The following is a 20,421-nucleotide window of genomic DNA, read 5'->3' as shown; positions in this document are numbered from 1 at the left end:
ACCCAAACAACGTGCGAACTCCATCAGGACACCACGGGTTGCGGCCAAGCCGCAAGTTGCTCTCAGGATGTTAACTTCTAGTCGCACGAGCCGTGAGCTCTCACGCAGAGGACATGGTTCCGTAAAGAGAACAGACGTAGCACCAGAGAGCCAGCAACGTGGTTCCACCCGAAAAAAACTCCAGCTTCGAAACATCCGAACTGCATTGTCTCACACGGAGATACACCCCCAAAGATCGCACTTCCCGTTTACGCACATCACCGGGGGCTTCCGAAAAGCGCCGTATACAGATCGGCAGGAGAGCGTCTTGGTCTTCGTCGATCTTCATCCGGGGCACCGTCACGTGCTGCAGTGGCCTTCGAAGGCTGGGAGAAAAAAAGGAAAACAATGGGAAGCTGTCTCGAAGAAGGCCTGGACTCTTTGTAGAAGCACCTGGGGCCCGCCACACCACATCACGTTGTGGACTTCTTCTGATATGACTCGCGGATTCGCCGGAGTTCCTCCTTCTGGGCAAGAGCTTGTTCCCGCTGCGCTGCCTTCTGAGGACTGTAGTATAGTACGATCAAGTACCTGCAGACGCCCGTCCAGACAAGCGACTGAATCACGTTGAGTCAGGCGCACAGCAACCCATCCCCTCTCTGTTCAAACTGACCAGGCTCATCACTACACTCTGGTGCTTGCACAGGGGGTCACTGATGGTAAGTACGGCACACGAACATCGGTTCAGGTAAACCAGACCACACGCTCGCAACTAATGGCGTAGAGCGCCGAAACCGATCACCAGCGGGAAGGTTACCACGTCGACATGATCGCCAGCCTTTCGGAGTTTTCCTAAGTCTGCACCGACTTATACTGACGAGCCCCCGTTGCTATGCCACGCGGGTCGCAATGATGGAAACGTGTCGCCTGCAGATGATCCTAAATAGTTCGAAGAGACGGACGACACGCCACCCGGTGAAACAGCCAAGAAGAACACTGTAACGGGTCGTGATCCCTCTCCCAGAGAAGACAGTGACTTGTTCGACCTTACCTGCCCGCGACGTTGAAACCTGAAAGCTGTTCAACGGCTGCTCTCGCATCAAAAACATCCTCGTAAACAACGAACGCGGACCCTCTCGTCCTGTCCGTGTTTCCCCTTGGGGTAGGGGGGGAAAGGAAACACACAAGTGAGAGAAGGACGATGTGAGAATCTTGTTACGTACGACTGCCGGCCGGCGGCTTGTTCGAAAAGTAAAGTCGCACGCCGCACAGAAAAGAAGAAAAGTCCCAACGAAAGAACAGGCATCTTGGTCGGAGACAAGACAAAGGCTTGGACAGTGGGTGAAACACAGTAAAGAACCATCGCCTCATCAGCTACTGCACGGGCACGAGTTCGTTAGCATCCGAACGGAACCTCGAATGCCTCTTTCGTCCAGCCTTCCTGGGCTGAACAGCATACATTTGAGTTCCTAAGCGCGAACTTGCAGAGAATACAGTGAGGCAACCAGCAAAGGCGGCATGCGTGAGCCAACAACGCAGCTACATTGCGGCGTGCAAAAAAAGACACCTTGGACAGCTAGAAATCTTGGCAGTTTGACACTTACTTTCGGATCTGTCGCACGGCTCCATACTTCCCGAAAATGTCGTACAGTTCGTCGTCTGTGATTTTGAAGGGAAGGTTTCGCACGTATATGATACGACTCATATCGGGGGCCACCTTCTGAGGCCTGCCCCGGACCGTTGGTTGGCCAGATGATCCGCTACCCGGCGTCCCTGGCATGTTCGAGCTCCCAATCCCTCCCATGCCACTCATAAGAGTGGTCTGAGGCGTGCCCATCATAGGAGTCTGCATGGTGATAGAACAGAGACTGAAGACAAAACCGGAGAACTACCGCAGAAGGCTCTCAGCTTCGACTAGAGCTGAAGGAAAGTCAGGAAGCGCGGCCGCTGCGGCGACGGTCGTGGGGTGATCTTAGCTAGCAGGAGAAGGCAGGAAAAAACCGCAAGAAAAACTTGGCCGAGGAGACCTTGGCGAGAGATAGGAGGCCGGTAGAAGACCACGAAGACGGAACGAGGGACGTTGGAGAAAAGCCGAAGTGGTGCGAGAATATTACGCGACAGGAGAAAACTAAGTAACCTTCAAACACGGGGAAATACCAAGCCCGCAACTCGGAGTATACAAAGAGGAAAAGTACAGGAAGGACGCGGGAAAATGACAAGTAGTTTAGACCTCGTCCTTTTCTCCCAACGGGATGCATCTATCTGCGAGCTAGAACAAAACATGCGATTTGAGAAAGGGAGATCCGCGCTGGGAAAGAGTACTCACAGCGCCAAGAAACCGTGTATACGACGGGTCCCTTGTCTCGCCTCGACAGCTGAGAGCTGCGGTGAATAGCTGGACGCTACGGCAGATAACACTACACACACCCAGCCACAGAGCATCGGGAAGACGTGGTCCAAGCAGTTTCGAAAGACCAGAAGAATGTTATTTGCTCTTCTAGCGAGCACAGTGCTTTATTGTCCGAGACAGCAAAAGGCCGCGAGACGAGTTCCAGCCTAGCTCTCCACCAGCGATGCAGGGAGACGACCCCCACCCGAGGACACCGAGCGCTCCGGGAGCATCGACTACGACAGAAGCGTAATTTTCTGAAGAAAAACTAGTTGTGAGTGCTCGATTTGTTCGGGCTTGAGTGCCACGCGCGAATCCGGCGCTGTTGCCAGACACGCCCCAGTCGGACCACAGTCGGAGGACGACAGTCGGTCTTGCAGGGCGGGTAACGTGCGATACACACGTTTCCGATCACCTGTCTCGTAGCCACATAACGTGGCGGAAAGCCGGACTCGCTTTTCCCTTGCCGTGATTACCTCAGAGGATGCAGGCCCAGAATGTGCTTGCTGCCGATTTGAGAGGAAGTGCCATGTCTCGATTTCCCAGGCTTGAATCTTGTCTCCTACGTTCTCTTCTGCCGTGTACAGGCCCGTCGTTGCCTGCGCTCTCCTGCGCGGCCTTAGTTCTGTTGGCACTAAGAAATTGTTTTTTAATGGTCTGCTCTCCCGCTTTGCTTTCCGTTAACATCCTGTTCTGCTAGCTGCGCTAGCACCCTTTCTCCCAACCGCGTTCTCACCAGGATCTCCTCTAATTCGGGGAGTGAGAAGGGTCGCTGTGTGGCTCTTCGTACTCAGCTCAACACTTCCTAGCGTGTCCGCGATCGAACACCTGTTGAGGGAGGCGAGGGCACTGGAACCTGAGATACGACACAGCAGGCTATCCCCAGGGACCGACTGTCACACGGTCCAACTTAGATGACGGGACTTCTCCTCCCGAGTGAGCTTCTCGTAGGCTCCGCGTTGTGGGTTGACGGTGCTGCGTTGCGGACAGCTCATTGCGGCAGTTGTGCTGCGGGGACACGTCCGCAGCTCGGCGGGAGGTCTTGGGCTTTTGCACCCCTTTCCGCAGATATGTCGCACGTACTGATGATGCTATTGTCTGACTCCTTGCTTTTTCCTTCCTTCTTTCGTTGTTACCGACAGCATGGCCGTTATTCGTCTGTCAGCCCCACTGTCCTTGCTGCCGCGCCTGCTTCCTTTGCTTGTTACCATCGTGTTCCGGCCGATCACCAACCCTAGCTCTGTCCGGCTATCGCAAGACAGCTTCCCTCTCCTACTGCCCGTTTCTTGTTCTACGGGTGTCTCACTTCTTCGAAAGGAATCTGATTTCTATTCTCATTTTGCAACAACACCCAGCGTCGACCCGACTCGTCTTTTAGTGTGGCCTTGGCCTCACAGGGTAGCGAGTTCTGGTCGACTCTACTCTCCGCGTCCCTTCTCTTCTTTCGATCTCCCAGCCTTTTCAATTCATTCGAGTCCAAGCAAAGTCAGTGATGCTGCCTCTCTTTTCGAGGGTGCCTTCGGAGGCATCTGCGACAGTGAGTTTTCACGGGAGACACCGGATAATGAAAGTCCTGTAGATCCTGAAGCTCGGAATATACTAGCGGCCGCTTCCCCCACACACTCGAGTATTGACTGGCCCACGAAATGGAGTCACGTCTCCCGCGCGGACAGAGGGCACGCCATGCAGGCCAGGAATGTGTTTGGAAAAGTTAACTGTTGTCCCTGTCGGGACGAAAGACGTTTTCTCGAAAGGAGGACGACGAACCGAACCCGAGTGAATTCTCGAAGTGGTGGAAGAAGCGGGTGCAGCAGTTCCAGCCCGAGAACCGAGAAAGGGAAATTTGAGGAGAGACGACGAAGCAGTCAGGAAGAAAAGCAGGGAAACGGTGACAAGGACGGCAGGAGAAGAAACATTTGCTTCGCAGAAATGGGTAGAACGCTGAAGAGGAGAGCAGCCGGAGGCCGAGACAGATGCAGGGAAGGGGAACGCAAGAAGAAAAGAAGAGGAGACATAGCCGCAAGTCAGGCAAGGTCTCTTTCATTCTGTGGCTTCTTCCGTCTTGGGGGCTCTTCTACTCTTCCTGCATCACAGCCCTCGGCTCAGGGGTCCCGGTCAATACCGTCTGCTCTTCCTTTCTCTTTGGAATCTCCTTTTTCACGTTCGACTCCGTTGCGGGTACCTTCGGCTCTCTATACCCCTTTGTCTTTCTTCAGAGCTTCATGGTTATCCCAGACTAAACCGACTTGCTTTCTTTCCTCTCTTGATCCTGTCGGTCCGCCTTCCGGCCAAAAAGTCGGTCCGTCTTCTACTGGTGCAGCTCGTGGTTTTTCTTCTCCCCTGTCCGGATGCACTACACTCCAAGTGTCTTCATTTGTTGCCCCAACACCGGCAATGTCTCAGGTGTCCACTTGCCCTCCGTCGCCTTGTCTTCCTCCGTCCTCGTCTTCAGAGTTTTCCTCAAGCTCTCTGGAGTCTTCGCTTTCCAGCCGTCAGTCGCTCTCCTCTCCACCTTCGGCCTCTTCTCCTTCCTCTAGGATCATGTTTCCGCCTCGCCCCCCGCCTTCCCTCGCCTCGTCGTCCCTTTCCAACCGTCGTAGCACACCTAAGTCAAGCTTCAGGCCCTTTACACACCTCCGTAAACCTACGCGCAGACGAGGACGAAGCCCAGCTGTAGGTGTAGGGTCTTTATCCATGAAGGGCTGGGGGCGTAACAGTGACTATTCTTGGGAGGAAGACGACGAGACTGTGAAGGTGCTTGTGGTTGTGGAGCCCGAGGCGTCTGGTAAAGACGTGGACTGCGTTATTTCTCCTAGAAAGCTTTTTCTTAAACTGCGCCATAGGAAGCTCCCTCTTATAGATGGCACTCTCAAGGTGAGACCGTGGAGGGACACAGTGACAAGCACTGACAAGCGCGATGAAACAGAGACCGCTTGAGTGTTCAGCATATCTGTTGGCTTCCATGTCTTGAAAAGAAACTTTTAGTTGCATAGAAGATGTTCACGTACAACCCCAGTCATCAATAATGTATGCCCAGGTGTTGTCGGCATCCCGCACCCTTCACTCGGATTACAATACAACCGTGTCGGACTACGACTGCAATCTACGCAGCACTCACTCAATGCAGAAAGCGTTCGGGTGAATCCTTCTCTAAGCATACGTAGTGGACTGGCTTGTGCTGCCACCTGTATGATTGAAGCGTTCAGATATGGCGATGCTAGCTGCTCTTTCAGCCAACAGGGTGGACAGCTGGTCTTGCTGTCTGTGTGCGAGGAGGGTTGATTACCTATGCCCTCTGGTTCCGCTTTTCCTTGTTGTCCTTCCAGGGCCGAGTGGCTGTTGGTGACTCGTACTGGTGTATTGAAGACCTCACCGACAAAAAACGACAGCACGGCTCCCCTGCTAGTCACCCTACCCATAGCTCTTCCCTCCCGCCAACTTGTCAACGGCCTTCTCCTCGTAAGAGAGTCCCAACTGATGCAGAGATGGAAGAGAAACCATGGCTAGCGATGGACCTCGTTGATTCTTCTCAAGATGATCGCTCAGGAAATTTTGGAGGAATCGCACCTGAAGACGTCGCTGATCCGCCCGCCTCATCTGCTGATGAAATGGACGAGACAGCCAAAGTGATATCAGTTTATCTGAAGAAGAAACCGCTCTCACCGTCAGCCGCTGCAGGGCTAGTGTCCTCCCTCCCGCCAGACTGGGGCGGTGTACTTGAAGGTGAAGAAATAGAGGATCTCTTCTACGACCACGCTCCCTCAAAGATAAGAGATATCGAGCCTCGTCATCGTTCACAAGCCTGGTACGGATCGTGTCTCTCGGTATCGGTGTCCGTTGACAAAAGTGCACAAAACCTCCAGTAGTGTGAGGGGTTCGGGCGCAACGCTCTTTGCCGCGGGGCTGGCTGTCGCATCATCTGCCGTGACGCAGTGAGCCCAGTGTATTAGGAGTTCCAGAGAGGTTTGCCGTACTTCTCACCTACGGGCACGGTACATGACCCACGGTTCGATTCGACTCTCTCTGCTATACAGCAGGGTAGAAACCAAGGAATGCATTGGCTGTCTATGCGCTTCTATCATTTTGTTTGTTGAAAGCGGCAGTCAGATGACACCGTACAGAAAAACACAGACATTTCTCACACCTCAAGGCCGTATGTGGCTGTTCTGGTATGACGGGTGCTTCTGCTTTTCTCTCTCTTCTCTAAGCCCTCTGAACAAAAACAGTATACTTCTTCATGAAGTCATACAGTTCTCTTCTATGCTGTACGTGGTGCACGGCGGGGAGCTTCTCCATACTCAGCTCTCTCGCCTGATGAATAGCTGAATACTTATACATTGCAAATGTATACACTACACGAACTCGAACCTTTTTGTCTCTCTGTTGAGAAGTCTCGTTACAAAGCTGTTTCCTTTCCAGGCTTCCAGGGGTTCTGCTGTATCGACAGCCTTTTCCTCCTTCATTTTCTCGAGAGGATGCTCTCCACTTTATAGACTCATGGACGCGCGGCCGTACAGCTGTCGATGGGGCCGCCGCCGCCGCTGTACCCTCACTCCTCGCTAGAGCTGCCGCTGAGGGAACACCGCCTGGACTAACTCAAAAAGACCTTCCCGCCGGAGGCCGCGGTAACTCTCAGGCGTCTTCGGGGTTGCGTCCGCGTGATGCTGCCCTGCTGGCCTCTGAGACTGTTGACAGTACTCTCGATTTCGGTATACCTCAGACACAAATGATGATTATGGTATCCCCTCTCCCAGACGGTGCTCGACTATCGTTTGAAGGGCCGCAGAGTCTATGGGAAGGTAGACAATTGCGCAGGCAGCTGGGACAAGGTGAAGAGGCGAAAGAGGATCTGAGTAGAAGTCGCCGAGGCAGAGCTCCTGTGTCCAGTGGATCTGCAAACAGTGCGGACATGCGAACTGCAGCAACAGCAGCGGGACTTGATCCTAGATCGGCATTGTTTGGGCAGGCTTTAGCTTTAGCAACTGAAAACCAGTTTGAAAAGGAGGGTCCCGCATGTCAAGGAGGATACGATGCTTACGGAGGTTGGGCAGCGGAAGACGGTGTAGAGTTAAGGGTCCTAGGAGGAGAAGAAGAACAAGCAGGAGGAAGAAAATCAGGGGGTCTGGAGCTTGTTGTGCTCAGAGGTCCTGGAGCCACAGGCGGTGCAGGTCAGTTTGGCCCCGTTTTGAGTCTGAAGGTGAAGGATACGGAGGACAGAGTATTGCGGAAACTTCAGCATGATCTTCTTGGAGTTACCTTGGCCATGAAGGAAATACATCTGGCAAAAGAGAAGCAAAGAGAACAGTAAGAGAAACTGTTACACACTCATTGTTAGGAAGGCCCTGGTCAGAACTCAGAAGGTGTACGTAGGAAGACTCTAACAGAACGCAATGAGGTTCACCGCCTCACACTTCATACAAGTCCACGGAAATGCGCACTCCTCTCTATAGATGTACACACCCACCGCTCCGAAGAAACTGTAGACCACAGCTCCGAAACAAGCCCAGTCAAACGCGTACCAGGTATTCGTACTGCTGGAAGAGAAGTCAACTGCGTGTTGATGCTGTCGCAACCACAGAACACAGTCGTCAAGTGTAGTTTGGATGGCCCTGTCTGACACTCTGCTGCCGTTATATGCGGGATGTCCCAGTTTATAACAACAATTTTACAGACTCTTTCATCGTATGTCTTTCTTTTGGCGCTGAAAAACCTGGACAGAGTCGATACTCTAAATTCTTTTCGAAATGGGTGTCCCTTCCTGCGAAGGAACTAGGCATGCTGTTGTCACCTCAATACACACGACGGCAATGGCCGACGAGCCTCTCTTGCGAGAAGACCGCTTGGTGACTGCCGCCGTCTCATCCGGCAGCTGAGTTCCAAGCTCCCGTTCTCCTTGTTTGCTCTGGTATCTTGTTGTTCTTCAACATGCAGTTCGGATGATGAATTTTCCCCCGATTCATATAGTCCATACAGCCTACAGACGAAACAAAAGCCAGGAGATACCTCAGAGCAGAGTGCAGCTTCGCCATCGTCTTCATACTCCCCGCTCTCAGCGGAGAGTATGCAGACGGATACTACGTCAGGGCAGTCAACTGGCTTTCCAGAAACGCCGCGGTGTAAAGGGCTTTCCGATTCACGGCCGACAGCCAATCATGTGCACGAGCATGCCACGGACTCCGATAACCGCGAGGGTCCTAGTTTAGAGGCAAAAAAGAGACGAGGAGACACACCTCAAGATAAGTCTGTCTTGGGAGAGCAGACCGCCCTCGCTTTCCTTGCGGGGAGCAGAGAGGAGGACATGCAGTCAAGCATCACCGGCCAACCGGAGTACGGAGGACAGAATGAAACATCCTCGGTACATAGTGGAGCATCTGGCCAAGATGATGCGAATCTCTCAGATCTGAAGAAAGATCGCGCAGTTCGTAGCCAGGGTGCATGGATAGACGGAGAAAAAAGCAGCTTCGGCGATGAAGTAAAGGAGGGGAGGAAGACAATAGAATCTTCACTTACCAGCGAAGAGACTCCGAAAGCGCAGGAGGAAGGGCGCAGTCTCGGCATGAATCAGAGGGGTCCAGCGATTGAAGATACATCAGAAATTGACGCCGAATGGATTCAGAAATACCCTGGTCTCCAGAAGACCATAGAGGAAGAACGGGATTGGCTAGCTAAGTTTCCTCTGAAGACCGTCAAAGGGGAAGAGATCCGGACCCCTGATGACCTAATCTCGCTACAAGGCGGCAAGCAGAAGAAGGAGCGAAGTACAAGGAACGAAGCTGAGAGAGTGAAAGAAGAGGAAGCGAAGGAAAGGAAGGAGAACGAGAAAGCTCTCTATGGCATCAAGGTCATGGATTTCAACGGAGATAAGGCTTCTTCCATGCCTGACTTCATGAAGAACTGGACACCAGAAGTACGGAGATCTCTTCTTTAGGCGTAGGGGAGAAGACTGTAGTGTTTCTTCGTAGTACGCTGCCATTCAAAGACAAACTGAAATGACTAGCTACAAAATTGAAAGTTCTACATGGAGACAGCTGCGTTGGAAAAATACACAGCGTCATTCACAGAGTACATGTATAACTGTTAGTACACATCACTTGAGCCATCCAAAACTTTGGAACAGATGTAGAAGTACAGGTTACATGCCCGTGTCTATGTGTTCGTATCTGTCCGTGCATCACGATTCCTTTCATTGGAGCCTCAATGCCAGGGTGTTTCCGGCATCAGCGGCACGAAGAAAGAAGTGAAAGGAAAACTTGAGTTGTGAAATCTCTTTACTTGCCTGTCCATGTAACAAGGGGGCCTTGTGCCAGGTGTCGTCACCTCGCCTTCCTTCTCTTTCTGGGTTCACTACGCATGTGGCAGGTTCATTGACGTAGTTGTGCGCACACAGGACATTTGTATGGCAGTAGACTACTTTGCGGGGGGCGACCTTCCTCTTGTTGTGAGTCGTCTTTCTTCCTACACAGGAGCAGTGAACACACTGACTTGTATCCTTTTCTATCCAGCAGGTGAGATTCTGTGTCTTTTTTTGGGTAGTAGCCTCGGTTTGCTTGCGTCTCTTTCACTATCTTGACGCCGTCTCAAGTTTTTATCTATGTCTTGCTTTTCACCAGTGTTCTCGCATAATACTGGAGTTGTAGTCCTGCCTTTGTACGGTCGCCGGATACTCGCACTACGACATGCAGCTGTGCACACTAGCGACGCTCTGGTCTGGGGGAGTGGCTGCTTTCTCTTCTTGTTCGTGTGTCCAACAGCGTCGGAAAGAATTTCAGAGGGATATCGTTTACGACCTGAAGGAAAACATCCGAAAAGCTCAACAAGGGAAAGAAGTTCTTTCGATGGCTGACGTCACGCGTTATCTCCAGACCCATTTAGATTTCACAGATGCGGAAATGCGGCAGGTCTGGCAGGAAGGCCATGCTGAAGCTGCAAGGTTTTTGGAGGATCCTGATCGGTCGATTGAAGGCCTTAAAGAAAAGCAGAACAATAGAAAGAAACAGTGGGCTCAGCACGAGCTTTTCTTTCCCCTCCGGTCAGAAACCACAGGGTCTCACGGGGGGACCGAAGAAGGACAGCTAGAGGAAAAGCTGAAGGTTTTCGATGTAATGGCAGGTCCAGGGTTTGAGATACAGTCTCCTCATACACTCGGATTCAAGGTCTTACAGACCGAATGTAAGTCAAAAGAATTACCACTCAAGAGTCACATCTTTGAAGCAACCCCTCGTCAGGTCCTGATATTAGGGTTGCACCAAAAGCATGTATCACCTATGTAGACAGATGTATGTGAATTCCTTGTAAGTGAGAACCGTTGAAAATCATCTCTGGTTACGTGGGCTTCCGGGACACGCCCTCCTGGCTCCCCCATCGTCCTCACTATGAAGAGACGCGCAGGGGCGGTTATGCTGATACCTGCTTGCGCGAATGTGTGGGAGACGACCTCCTCTTTTTACAGATGTCACACTATGTGTGGCTGGCAAGATCGTTCGCTGTAGTGACAACGCGAAGTTTCCCTTGTAGATGGAAATGATCCCCCGTTAATGCCAATGAGTGAGATTTCTGTTGCCTGTTTGGTGCCTTTCTTTCCGGCGGGGGAGGGACAGCCAGGGGGAAGGCGCGGTGTTCTATATGGTGCGCCTCGATATGAGACTCCTGAAGCGTGTTTCACCGGCGAGTCTTCTGTATTTTGTGAGCTTTTCTTTCAAAGCAAAGAAAGATGGGGCACTATACACTTTTCTAGGTATCGTAATGATCAGTGCCTGTCCGAACGTCACGCCGACGGTATTTCGGTCACAGGCACACGGCAGAGAATTGACGTCGCGCTGGTCCCTCACTTGCGGCGTCGGCAGGCATTACTTTATGGTACTCGATAATACCCCAGCGTGACTGTTACCTCTGCGAAGCGCTCCACCTTCCACGTGTCCGCGTATCTTGCGCTTCCTATACAGATTGCCAGTGGAAACAGCTATATACAAGAAGACGCACTTCTATAGCGAGAAAAATGGCCAGATGTCTGCACAAACGGATACGTCCTGCGTTGCTGTTTTCTCCCCGCATTGGTATTTCTCACTTCGCTCAGATGACCGGCCTTTACACGAACGATGGGAGGACCTCTCGGAGAAAGAACAATTTTCCATCCGAATGAAGCTACACGAGCAGGTACGACGTAGGCATCAGTCGTGCCTGCTTCAGCCGTTGTATGTGCTGTTCAATCCACAGAATTGTTTTCTTTCTGGTGCCTAGCAGGAATGAGTGCGTACGCCCGCTTGAGTGTAACGAAAGACATTCATCGTGTGCGACACCCGTAGCCGTCGCACTTCGTGGAAGAACCGAGAGTTTTGAGGCCAAGGCTCATGACGCATGGCTCACACAGACGAGAACGAAATCACTGTCTTCGAGACAATGCTCGGTAGTTTTTTACTTTGAGGGGAGGCCGTGGAGGGGTAAGAGATACCACGCGCATAATATGCGCGGTTTCAGCGTGTTCACGTGTCTCTCAGGAGAGAGTAACTGTGTTTATGTCTGCGAACACACTTCTCCGCAGTGTGTGTGACTGCCTTCGCTTGAAGCATTCGCTACTACTAAAGTGACTCTTGCTCATAGTAGGATTAGTAGGAGGTAAAGGATCGCGGAGCCTTATCGTTGGCCAGCGATTAGCTTTCAGAGGACAGAATCTTGTTAGCTTTCTGTCTTGTCTGCTGACAGCGTGTGCGGACAGGCGGCGGGTACCGTCAAAGTATTTTGTCCATATTATTAGTCGTCGTTTTCCCGACTCCGGCCTACGTTTTACATAGGACGATAGGATAGTTTTTAGTAGTACCATGGATACTGGCGACATAGACTGTCCCGAAGGACAAAGTATAGACATGTAACGTGAAGATTGATAGCGATTTCACGGTTCATGCCGGGGAGACCTGACATGGACAGTGCTGGGTTCTTTATCTCGGCTTCACCCTTAAGACTTTAGATCTCGGTGCCGAGACAGGATGTACCTCAGGCGAATGCGTTAAGTCACGCGTCCTGCACAGCGGTGTGTAAGATAGATCAGTCATATGATGGACAAGGGAAGACAGCTCGGTTACAGGAAAAGAGGATATTTTTGTCGGTGCTCTGTCCTCACAGAGAATCGTTCTAGTCCTACTCTGCATGTAGGGCCCCGTTCGGATCAACATCCAGTGATGGCTCGCAGTTCTCAACCGTGGGATGCTGCTGTCCAGGTCGAGTCGTTGCTCCTCTGCTTGTGATTTAGAACCCGTCGCTGGTGTCTGCTGTCCTGCCCCCAGATACTGGATCGGTAGCTAGTCTGTTTCTTGTGAATGATGAACCCGACAGATCTCACAGCATGTCTCTGTGTTCTCTCTTCGTTTTTGGTGAGTGACTCATACAGGAAGGCCGCTTCGAGATGCTGGTGGCTGAACTTCTTGCGGTGAAGGATGAGTCTCTCTACCCTGTTATCTGCGATCAATACAAGTTAGTCGTTCTTGAGGGGAGGACGGGAGCCTCAGCAGTATGGTTCATATGTTCAGAGATTCTGTCACGCGGGGACTTGGACTGGATGCATGATGTACCGTAGGTGCAAGACGTCATCACGGGGACTGAGGGTCAAGGGGCGTGGCAAGTCCCGGGAATGTGCCTTCGAAGCTCTTAGTACTGGAGAGAATCTTCATTGTTCTAGTCTAACAATGAAGCCGTGAATGAAACAGCGACAGACTGCCTGAATTGGCGACCTGAGAATGAACCGTCCTCGTTTTGCTGGAATCGAAGTTCCCACCTCAGAAAGAAGTGGCTTCGTGTATCTTGGACTGTAGGTTGTAGCTTTCCTTAGCGTCTCCAACAACAGTAAACGTGTCCCGCAGATCTGACTTTGAAGCCTAACATCCGTGCATGATTCCAGCCCCACGCCAACACCTGCTTCGAGCCTTAGGCGACTCGATGCTTTGTCTCATAGTAGGAGCGTGATATTTCCTTTTCCGAATAGCTCTCCTTCGTGATACCGTAGAAATGTGCACTTTTCTCTGGCGCACTCCATATATATGTAAATAGACACATTCATGTGTATCTATCTATCTATCTCCGTTTGGTCTAAACCTATCTACGTACTCTCTACGTATTTCATCTATATATTCATCCCCCGCTGTTCGGCAAACGCCTCCTCGGAGCCTGCCTCTCTCTGTTTTTCAACAGGGATCTTCTCATGCACGAGCACTTTTTGCTCTTGATGAAGCTCCGCATTCAGGAGAAGCCACCACAGGAGCAGAAGGAGAAGGACGTGCTTGTCCTTATTAACAAGTTCGTTGTCTCTTTGTATGAAGACCTGGAGGCTCTCGCGTTACAAAATGAGAAAGAACAGATGAAGAAAATACGCTTGCTCTGCATGCAGGCCTTAGTGGATATTGACAAACTCACAGACTACGTAAGAAAGACAGTACAGAGGCTTTTACCCCGGCGAAGTTCTGCTTGACAGGAAAGCGTTGTAGTAAATCTTACCTTGTATGATGCACATGCAGCTGTTCTTGGCTCATACGTGTTTTTATGCACAACTACTTCACTGCAGCTCATACCGTACCTGGGACAACCCCGAAGTAGATACACTCTGAAGTGACCGTGTGGATCTCCTGCACACCATAGACGTCTTCTTTTCTTCTTCCTCATGGCCGATAAAGTTCTTTTACCGCGTGCGGCCGTGAGCCCTGATGATGCTTAGGAGGAAATGCGGCAAAACGACCTTGCTGAACTTCATCTTACAGTCGCTCCACCTTCTTTCAGGCACAGTCCATGAAGCACCTCTTGAATCGAGATTTCTTTGCATATCTTGAGTTCGCGGTCCATGCAGAACGGAAACGTATCCAGTAAGCTCCCTTTCCGTTCACCCTCCTCCCATCAGTGTTCTGTACTTGCTCTATGGGGCTGTACCGCTCTAAGAGAGATACAGGGGTCACACATGCTACTCGGGTGCGTTTCCCGATCTGTATGTTGGCTAACGCCCTAAAGCCTCTCGACCTCGAACTGCTCGTGCAATGAAGCCAGACGCGAGACCGTCTGACGAGCCTGTGTCCACTCCAACACGATTAAGAAGTTCTTCAAGCTAAAACAAGAAATGCGCCGGCACGCACGCATGAATGTGGACTAGTTTGATGGAGACTCTTGGGTGTTTAGGCTGTCACTGTGCCCGCAATGCACTACCACCTTCGGATCCCCGGTCCACCGAGAGTCATGGTAGATTCACCACGCGCTTAGCGCTGTATCTACATGGGTCGGGGAATCCTCGGCCATGCATTATAGGCAGCACCGGACACTCACGGCCCTCGTGTCTGGCAGCTACCTCCATACGCCAGTAGGTCGTCATCTGTGGGCCTCGGCCGCATAGTTGCCGCAACGACTGTATGCGCGTAATGTTAGAGGAAAGAATGAACTTTATACCGTGCTTTCCTATGCGTAGCTCTGTCCGCTACCTTCGTCTGGCATCTGCGTTGGTATCTACAGAGACTCAACCACCCGCGAAAATGTTTTGTTTTCTCAGAAAGGAAGGGAACAACCCTGATGCAGCGCCATCGCAGTGGCTGATGGTTTTATTGATCATTCAAAAAGGGGTAACTGCCATCTATGAGAAGGAGATCTGGGAGGTACGTACCAGATATCTCGCTCCCAGCTTCTCTGTGTACATCAAACTCATGCAGCTGATTTACCAGCTATCATTCATTAATAGTCTCCAAACTGATAGCATGGGTATGCCAGAAGCAGACTGTTGAAGCAAGTAAAGAGACCGTTCGTTGAGCTCAACATGGTTCTGGAGTGCTATAGACTCTCTTCGAAACCTGTGCACCCATACATGCTGTCCGTGCAGGTGTGCAAGCCTACCCCTGTACTCTGTCACGTGCAGCAGCGACGCAAGGAGGCTTACGTGTAAAGATCTCACAGCGATTCTCCTGCCCGACGCGCAGTGTGTTCAAGACTAGTTTGCGTGCGCCTGTTACCTTACTGTGTCATGAAGGATGTGGGTGCGCTGGTAAGGTCGTAGGTTGTTCTCTCATAGCTTCCATAGGACTGACCCTAGACCCTAATAACTTCCAACGGACTGACGGAGCTGTGCAGGCACAGAGTCGATGCTATAAGCAGGAGGCCAAAACCATTCAACCTTGTCTCTGTTTTCTTATGGTTCAGGATGCATTGTGGATCACCATGGTGGTGACACAAAAACCTCCAGAGGTTCGGCGGAAGTTGCTGGAGCTCTTTGTCGCTCAGCTTCCTAAAGCAGACTGGAAGCAGTTCAAGAAAGTCGCCCTTCGCATGGCTGACGCTCTTGCTAAATCGTACGTTTGCCAGTTGTGTACTGGACTTGCGTTCTACTCTTTCGTCGGGATGTACGACCCCCGAACTACTACAGGATATACATCTCATGAAGAGCCATGTGTGAGCATAACAACCGTTGTTGCGACTGAAAATACCTAAAAAAAATAAAGGGGATCGACAGGCCCTCCCACCCATACCACGTCTACGAAGTTGTCCAGGCATGACCCAAAGTACGTAGTGTGTATACCCGGAGAACGGATTTCTTGAAGGAAGGCCGTCTTCGAAGCTCCGTAGATACCAGATCCAGTTTCGGGTGATGAGGAAGGCATGGTCTGCAGCCGAGTAAGTCCCGAACACAAGCACATTCAGCGCCCCCAACGGTAATTCAACTCTGAGCCTCGAGAACAGTTTCGAAATTACACCCCAGCGCGTCTGATCACCGGCTTCCAGATGCGCTCTTGAGACCCAGCGGTAGGCCTCGTATATCTCCATCGGGAAGCTACGTTAGGGGCTGCAGGACTAACCCTTGATATCTCTGACGGAACCCTTACAAACCCCGTACTGAGGGATCGCTAGACAGTTCGTACCGCGGCCGGACAGCTAATCAGAAGCGATACTTTGTGGCCTTGCTGACGTGGGAGGGAAGGGATGGGTGGATGCTCGCTTTCTGAGAGGCTCTTGCTCCGCACGTACGTGCATCGCATGGCAAAGATATTGGTGCCAGCAGATTAGACGCGGGTGTACGGATGATGTCCAACAAAATCCAATGTATTCGTCTTTACGGCAGCAACCAGATGCATCACACGCGTGTACAAGGTCTTCTTTATGAGCTGTGACTGCATTCAGTGACGTCGCGGAGGCAGCGTTTCCCGCATGTCCGTGGGTCCCGGAGGCTGTGGCGCAGCTTGCACGGGATTTGCAGCGCATTCTCCCGGACTGGATGATTGAAGGCATGATGACAGACTTCGACAAACAAGTGCTCAAACAGAAAATGGTAAGTCGCGCACCCCCGGTCCTTTACATTTCCGGCCCTCTGAATGTTACTCCGGAACTTTCTTCCTTTGGCTTTACCGGCTGAGCCGATAGGATGTATTCTTTGTCTGCCCTGCGAGTATTGGAGCAGAAGCATACTTGGTTTGTGTGCGCATGGAAAGCTGATACACAGATTCCTATCGTCGCTTCATGAGGCGTGTCGGTCCGCAGTCCGAGGCTTCTTGGAAAGTAGTCGTTGTTTCATGGTGTCGGTCTGTCAACATTCTTAAGGACCCGGTGGTCTGAGAGCGCTAGTCAAATCTGGCGTGTCGTTCTCCCGGGCAAAACACGACGTCGGCGCCACTACAGGGCGTCACTGGTGGGGCGTTACAGGGAAGTAAGCTGCAGATGTTGACTCTTTACTGTCCCCGTAACGGTGGCTGTATACAGATACCTCTCCGAGTGGTCTTGCCTCTTTTGAGCAGCGTTCCGGTTCCCCTCCGTAAAGGCGGGCGAGTGCTGCGTCTTGTCGACAAGAGACCATCTGCACATAGCACGCGTCCCATCCACGTGCGCTGTCGCTCAGGATCGCATGTCGTTTTTGTGGGGAGAGAAAGATCTTCAGAATTTACGGAATGTCAATGTGACACTGCCTAACGTAAGTCTTATGCCAGGTGAACTTCAGCGAGGGAGTGTGCTACTGAAGGCTGCTCTCTTCGGTAACTAGCTTTGGTACAGACTTTGAAACAGCCCTTCAGGTTGATCACTGCGTAGCAGCTTCCAGAAGGGCGCGCTGGACTACTTCAGAGCTCCGTAAGGCTCGTCACCTGCAGGTAAGCCGCGTAACCAGACGCTCTGCTCGCTGAACACAACTGTTGACTCCCCAATGTCTCGTTAACTTCGTGCAGGTGTCGGAAATGATGAAACAAGAAATCCAAGAGGCCACTGTAAGAATAAAAACATCACTTCGTTCACAAGGCACCAGCTGCCCGAGATTGTCTTCCATACCGATAAAACACCGTAGCGTTGAAGCGACAGCAGGGTGCGTTGTGCTAAGCGTCGTGACCCGTCACAGAACGCAACATCTCTCCAGTGGTCTCTTAGATGCACCTGCGCTGCTTGGTACAGGAGATCTTCAACATGCGCCAAGGAGTGAATGAAAGAACCGGTGAGGTGATCAATCTCCCACCCCCGGGCTCGCCGTCCGGGTCCTGAAGAGCTGTAAAGCTGTACCGCTGTACACTTCGACTTGAGGACAGAAGCAACTAACCGCGTTGCAACTGACTTCAACGGGGCCCAGACTACCTCCGTTTCCCTAGTCGGGGGATCTACTTAGCTTGCAATGCCCCCAGCAAAGTGTGCTGAACATTTTTCAATGGCAGCGGTTGACCCGAGTGTGGCAGGAGCGTCCCGCGATGTACACGGTTCTGAGAACGATTTAAAATTTGCTTGGATGGGGATTCGGACCCCTGTGTTCAACAACTAGCCGGATAACAAACTGTCTATCTAACGTGCATTCAGCGTCCCGAGTGTTAGCCTCTGTTCCCTATGTGGCTTGCCTGATGATATTCGAAGCTCTGTATTCAACAAATAAGCCGACTAACAAACTGTGTATCCAACGTACATTCAGCGTACCGAGTGACAGCCTCCGTTCCCTACATAGAAACCGCTGCGTATCGGGGTATTACACAAGGATTGCAATCTCCCGGACCCGACATACAGTTAATCAAAGCAAACGTCATGTTAAGAGAAGCCAAACAGTGCAAAGTAGGCTCTGAACTCAACGGCACATCCACGCTACCTTTATTTTCTCCTTCAGAAAATAACCCCACGAAGAGTTTCCCGGTTAGCATAACTTTGGCTAGCACCCTTTTTCTGGATGCTGTAAGTGGCGACTATAGACGCTTTCTCGACAGCCTCTTTGAGGCTTAATTCTTCTTGACCGATGAAGTAGGCAAAGGCCCCAACAAATGAGTCTCCGGCGCCCACTGTGTCGACGACGTCTTGAGGCTCAACTTTCCTTTGGGGTAAGACCTCCACGTCGCCAGCATCACTACTGATAAGACAACCGTCTGCTCCTAGTGTCATCACCACATTGCAGTCGCCTCTCTGCCTATCAGGGAGTCCAGGAAGGGCTTTTTCGCCTATAACTCTAAGCTTCTCACGTAGAGCTGAGGCCGTCGGAGAATCTTTCACCAGGCTCCCTGATATGGTAGGCCACTCCTCGTCCACAGTATCAACCTCTACGAAAGTGTGCCCCTCCTTGTCTTGAACTTTCTTTATTGGCTTCACTCCGAAGAGAGCCAGAGCTTCACTCTTGTTCAGAATTACGTAATCACAATACGCAAACGCTTCGAGTGGCACGTCCTTCACAGGTGCTGGAGTGAAGATCGTTTTCACATCTTCTTGAGATTCCTTGGCAAGTCGCAGAGCCATCACACTGACCTCCGGAGGCACCCCGTTTTCGGACAGAAGGACCTTCGCCTTTTGAATGAGACTGCGCCATTCACATCAAGCCACAGAACGTCCAACGCGTTTCTCTAGAGTTTACAGAACACCCGACTCAAAGCAACAGCTGCCCTCACAGCGTTGCCAGACTGTCCCCCTGCAGCTACCGCCCAGGATTCCGTCCTGCCCTGGCACATTGTGATGTCGTCTGTAGAATGTGAAGTTTGCTGACAGGCGAAGACTCTTGAGGCGAACCTGACCAGCTAGAAGGCAACAAGCCATTCGCCGTGCCTACATGAAGAACGATGAACAGATCTTCGTTGTGCCTGCGGACACTCGTCCCCCAGCTGCATACCAAAGCAGGCGGCAACACAACGCCCGCCTTCGGTCTTTCCCAGTTTAATCACTGATACTTGACCAAGAGGGCAAAAGTGAACACGCAATCTCAAATTCGACAGGCCTGTTAGTACGCATGAGCCGGCTCAGTGTGCCTCTCATACTGCCGGCATTACCTGATAATTGAGGGCTGTAAAAGCTCCTGTGGCCTGAAGCTGCTGTTAGCTCCGTGCACATAAGCAATTGTGTTTTCTCCGTCCTTTGAAACAGTCACAAGAGCCGTGCCTGTTGCTTCACCATGGGCGGTAAACACTCCAGTCGTGTCGATCTGATGCATGGAGAGATATTGGCGGTAGTCGGAAGCAAACTGGTCGTTGCCTAGCTTGCAGATAAGAGCAACCTTCTGGCCGTCCTTCCTGCGTCTCAGTTGTGCCATCTCATCTTCCGTATGCTGTTCAGTTCCTGTCTCAGCGGAAGATTCAATGGGTGCCATGAGGAGCGCTGCTTGGACAGCTTGATTAGTACCTTTCCCTCCGAAAACATTTTCTATCGACCGTCCGACCACAGTTTCACCCGGGCGCGGCAACGCATCAACCCGAACGGTTATGTCGATATTACAACATCCAACAGAAACAACATTTGGACTTCTAACCTTCTCCACTGTGGCCTGAACCGTTGCAGCCGCTGCCGCCGCGGTGTCAGGGTCCAGCGGGTCACGCGCAGATAAAGACGATGCGGGAGTGTCCAGCGACATTTTCAGGGTCTAGGGTAACAGGGAGAATACGGAAAACCTTGTAACAGCCACCCGGCATAAAGTCCGCGCCTGTTCGCCAAAGCGGCACGTGCTGCAAGCTGAACAGCCGGACGCACCACGTGGTTGCACAGAACAAGTTCAACACACAAGCGCCAAGCTTACTCAAAGCAGCAACTGTGGTTCACGCAGTACTCCCTTGCTACAAAACAAAAAAACAACAAAAAGCTTGATGGCAAAGTGTTTCGGTACGGTCGGTGCG

The 20,421-nt window shown here is 51.6% G+C and overlaps 3 protein-coding genes across 3 annotated transcripts; 1 reads left to right on the top strand and 2 right to left on the bottom strand.

Moving 5' to 3' along the window:
• CSUI_001062 (pre-mrna branch site protein p14) lies at positions 1–2,466 on the bottom strand. The gene is made up of 3 exons (XM_068061268.1): positions 1,584–2,466; positions 1,031–1,135; positions 1–570 (listed from the first exon to the last, which is right to left on the bottom strand). The coding sequence occupies exons 1-3, from the start codon at positions 1,829–1,831 to the stop codon at positions 453–455; spliced, it is 471 nt and encodes a 156-aa protein (XP_067926755.1). The 5' UTR covers positions 1,832–2,466; the 3' UTR covers positions 1–452.
• CSUI_001061 (cs domain protein) lies at positions 2,415–18,224 on the top strand. The gene is made up of 15 exons (XM_068061267.1): positions 2,415–5,242; positions 5,695–6,173; positions 6,788–7,672; positions 8,300–9,275; positions 10,120–10,537; positions 11,442–11,521; positions 12,750–12,832; positions 13,547–13,775; positions 14,129–14,211; positions 14,883–14,985; positions 15,524–15,672; positions 16,499–16,646; positions 17,211–17,282; positions 17,533–17,571; positions 17,753–18,224. The coding sequence occupies exons 1-15, from the start codon at positions 3,512–3,514 to the stop codon at positions 17,837–17,839; spliced, it is 5,562 nt and encodes a 1,853-aa protein (XP_067926754.1). The 5' UTR covers positions 2,415–3,511; the 3' UTR covers positions 17,840–18,224.
• A 215-nt stretch (positions 18,225–18,439) lies between these two features.
• Positions 18,440–20,162, bottom strand: CSUI_001060 (pfkb family protein; the record flags this gene model as incomplete). The annotated part of the gene is made up of 2 exons (XM_068061266.1): positions 18,440–19,121; positions 19,585–20,162. 2 exons carry the CDS (start codon positions 20,160–20,162, stop codon positions 18,440–18,442), a joined length of 1,260 nt encoding a protein of 419 aa, XP_067926753.1.
• Positions 20,163–20,421: the final 259 nt, after the last annotated feature.

This window comes from Cystoisospora suis, assembly GCF_002600585.1.
Source record: "Cystoisospora suis strain Wien I chromosome Unknown contig_424, whole genome shotgun sequence".
Lineage (NCBI taxonomy): Eukaryota > Apicomplexa > Conoidasida > Eucoccidiorida > Sarcocystidae > Cystoisospora > Cystoisospora suis.
Note: the sequence above shows the minus strand (reverse complement) of the source record. Positions and strands in the feature narration are given on the sequence as shown.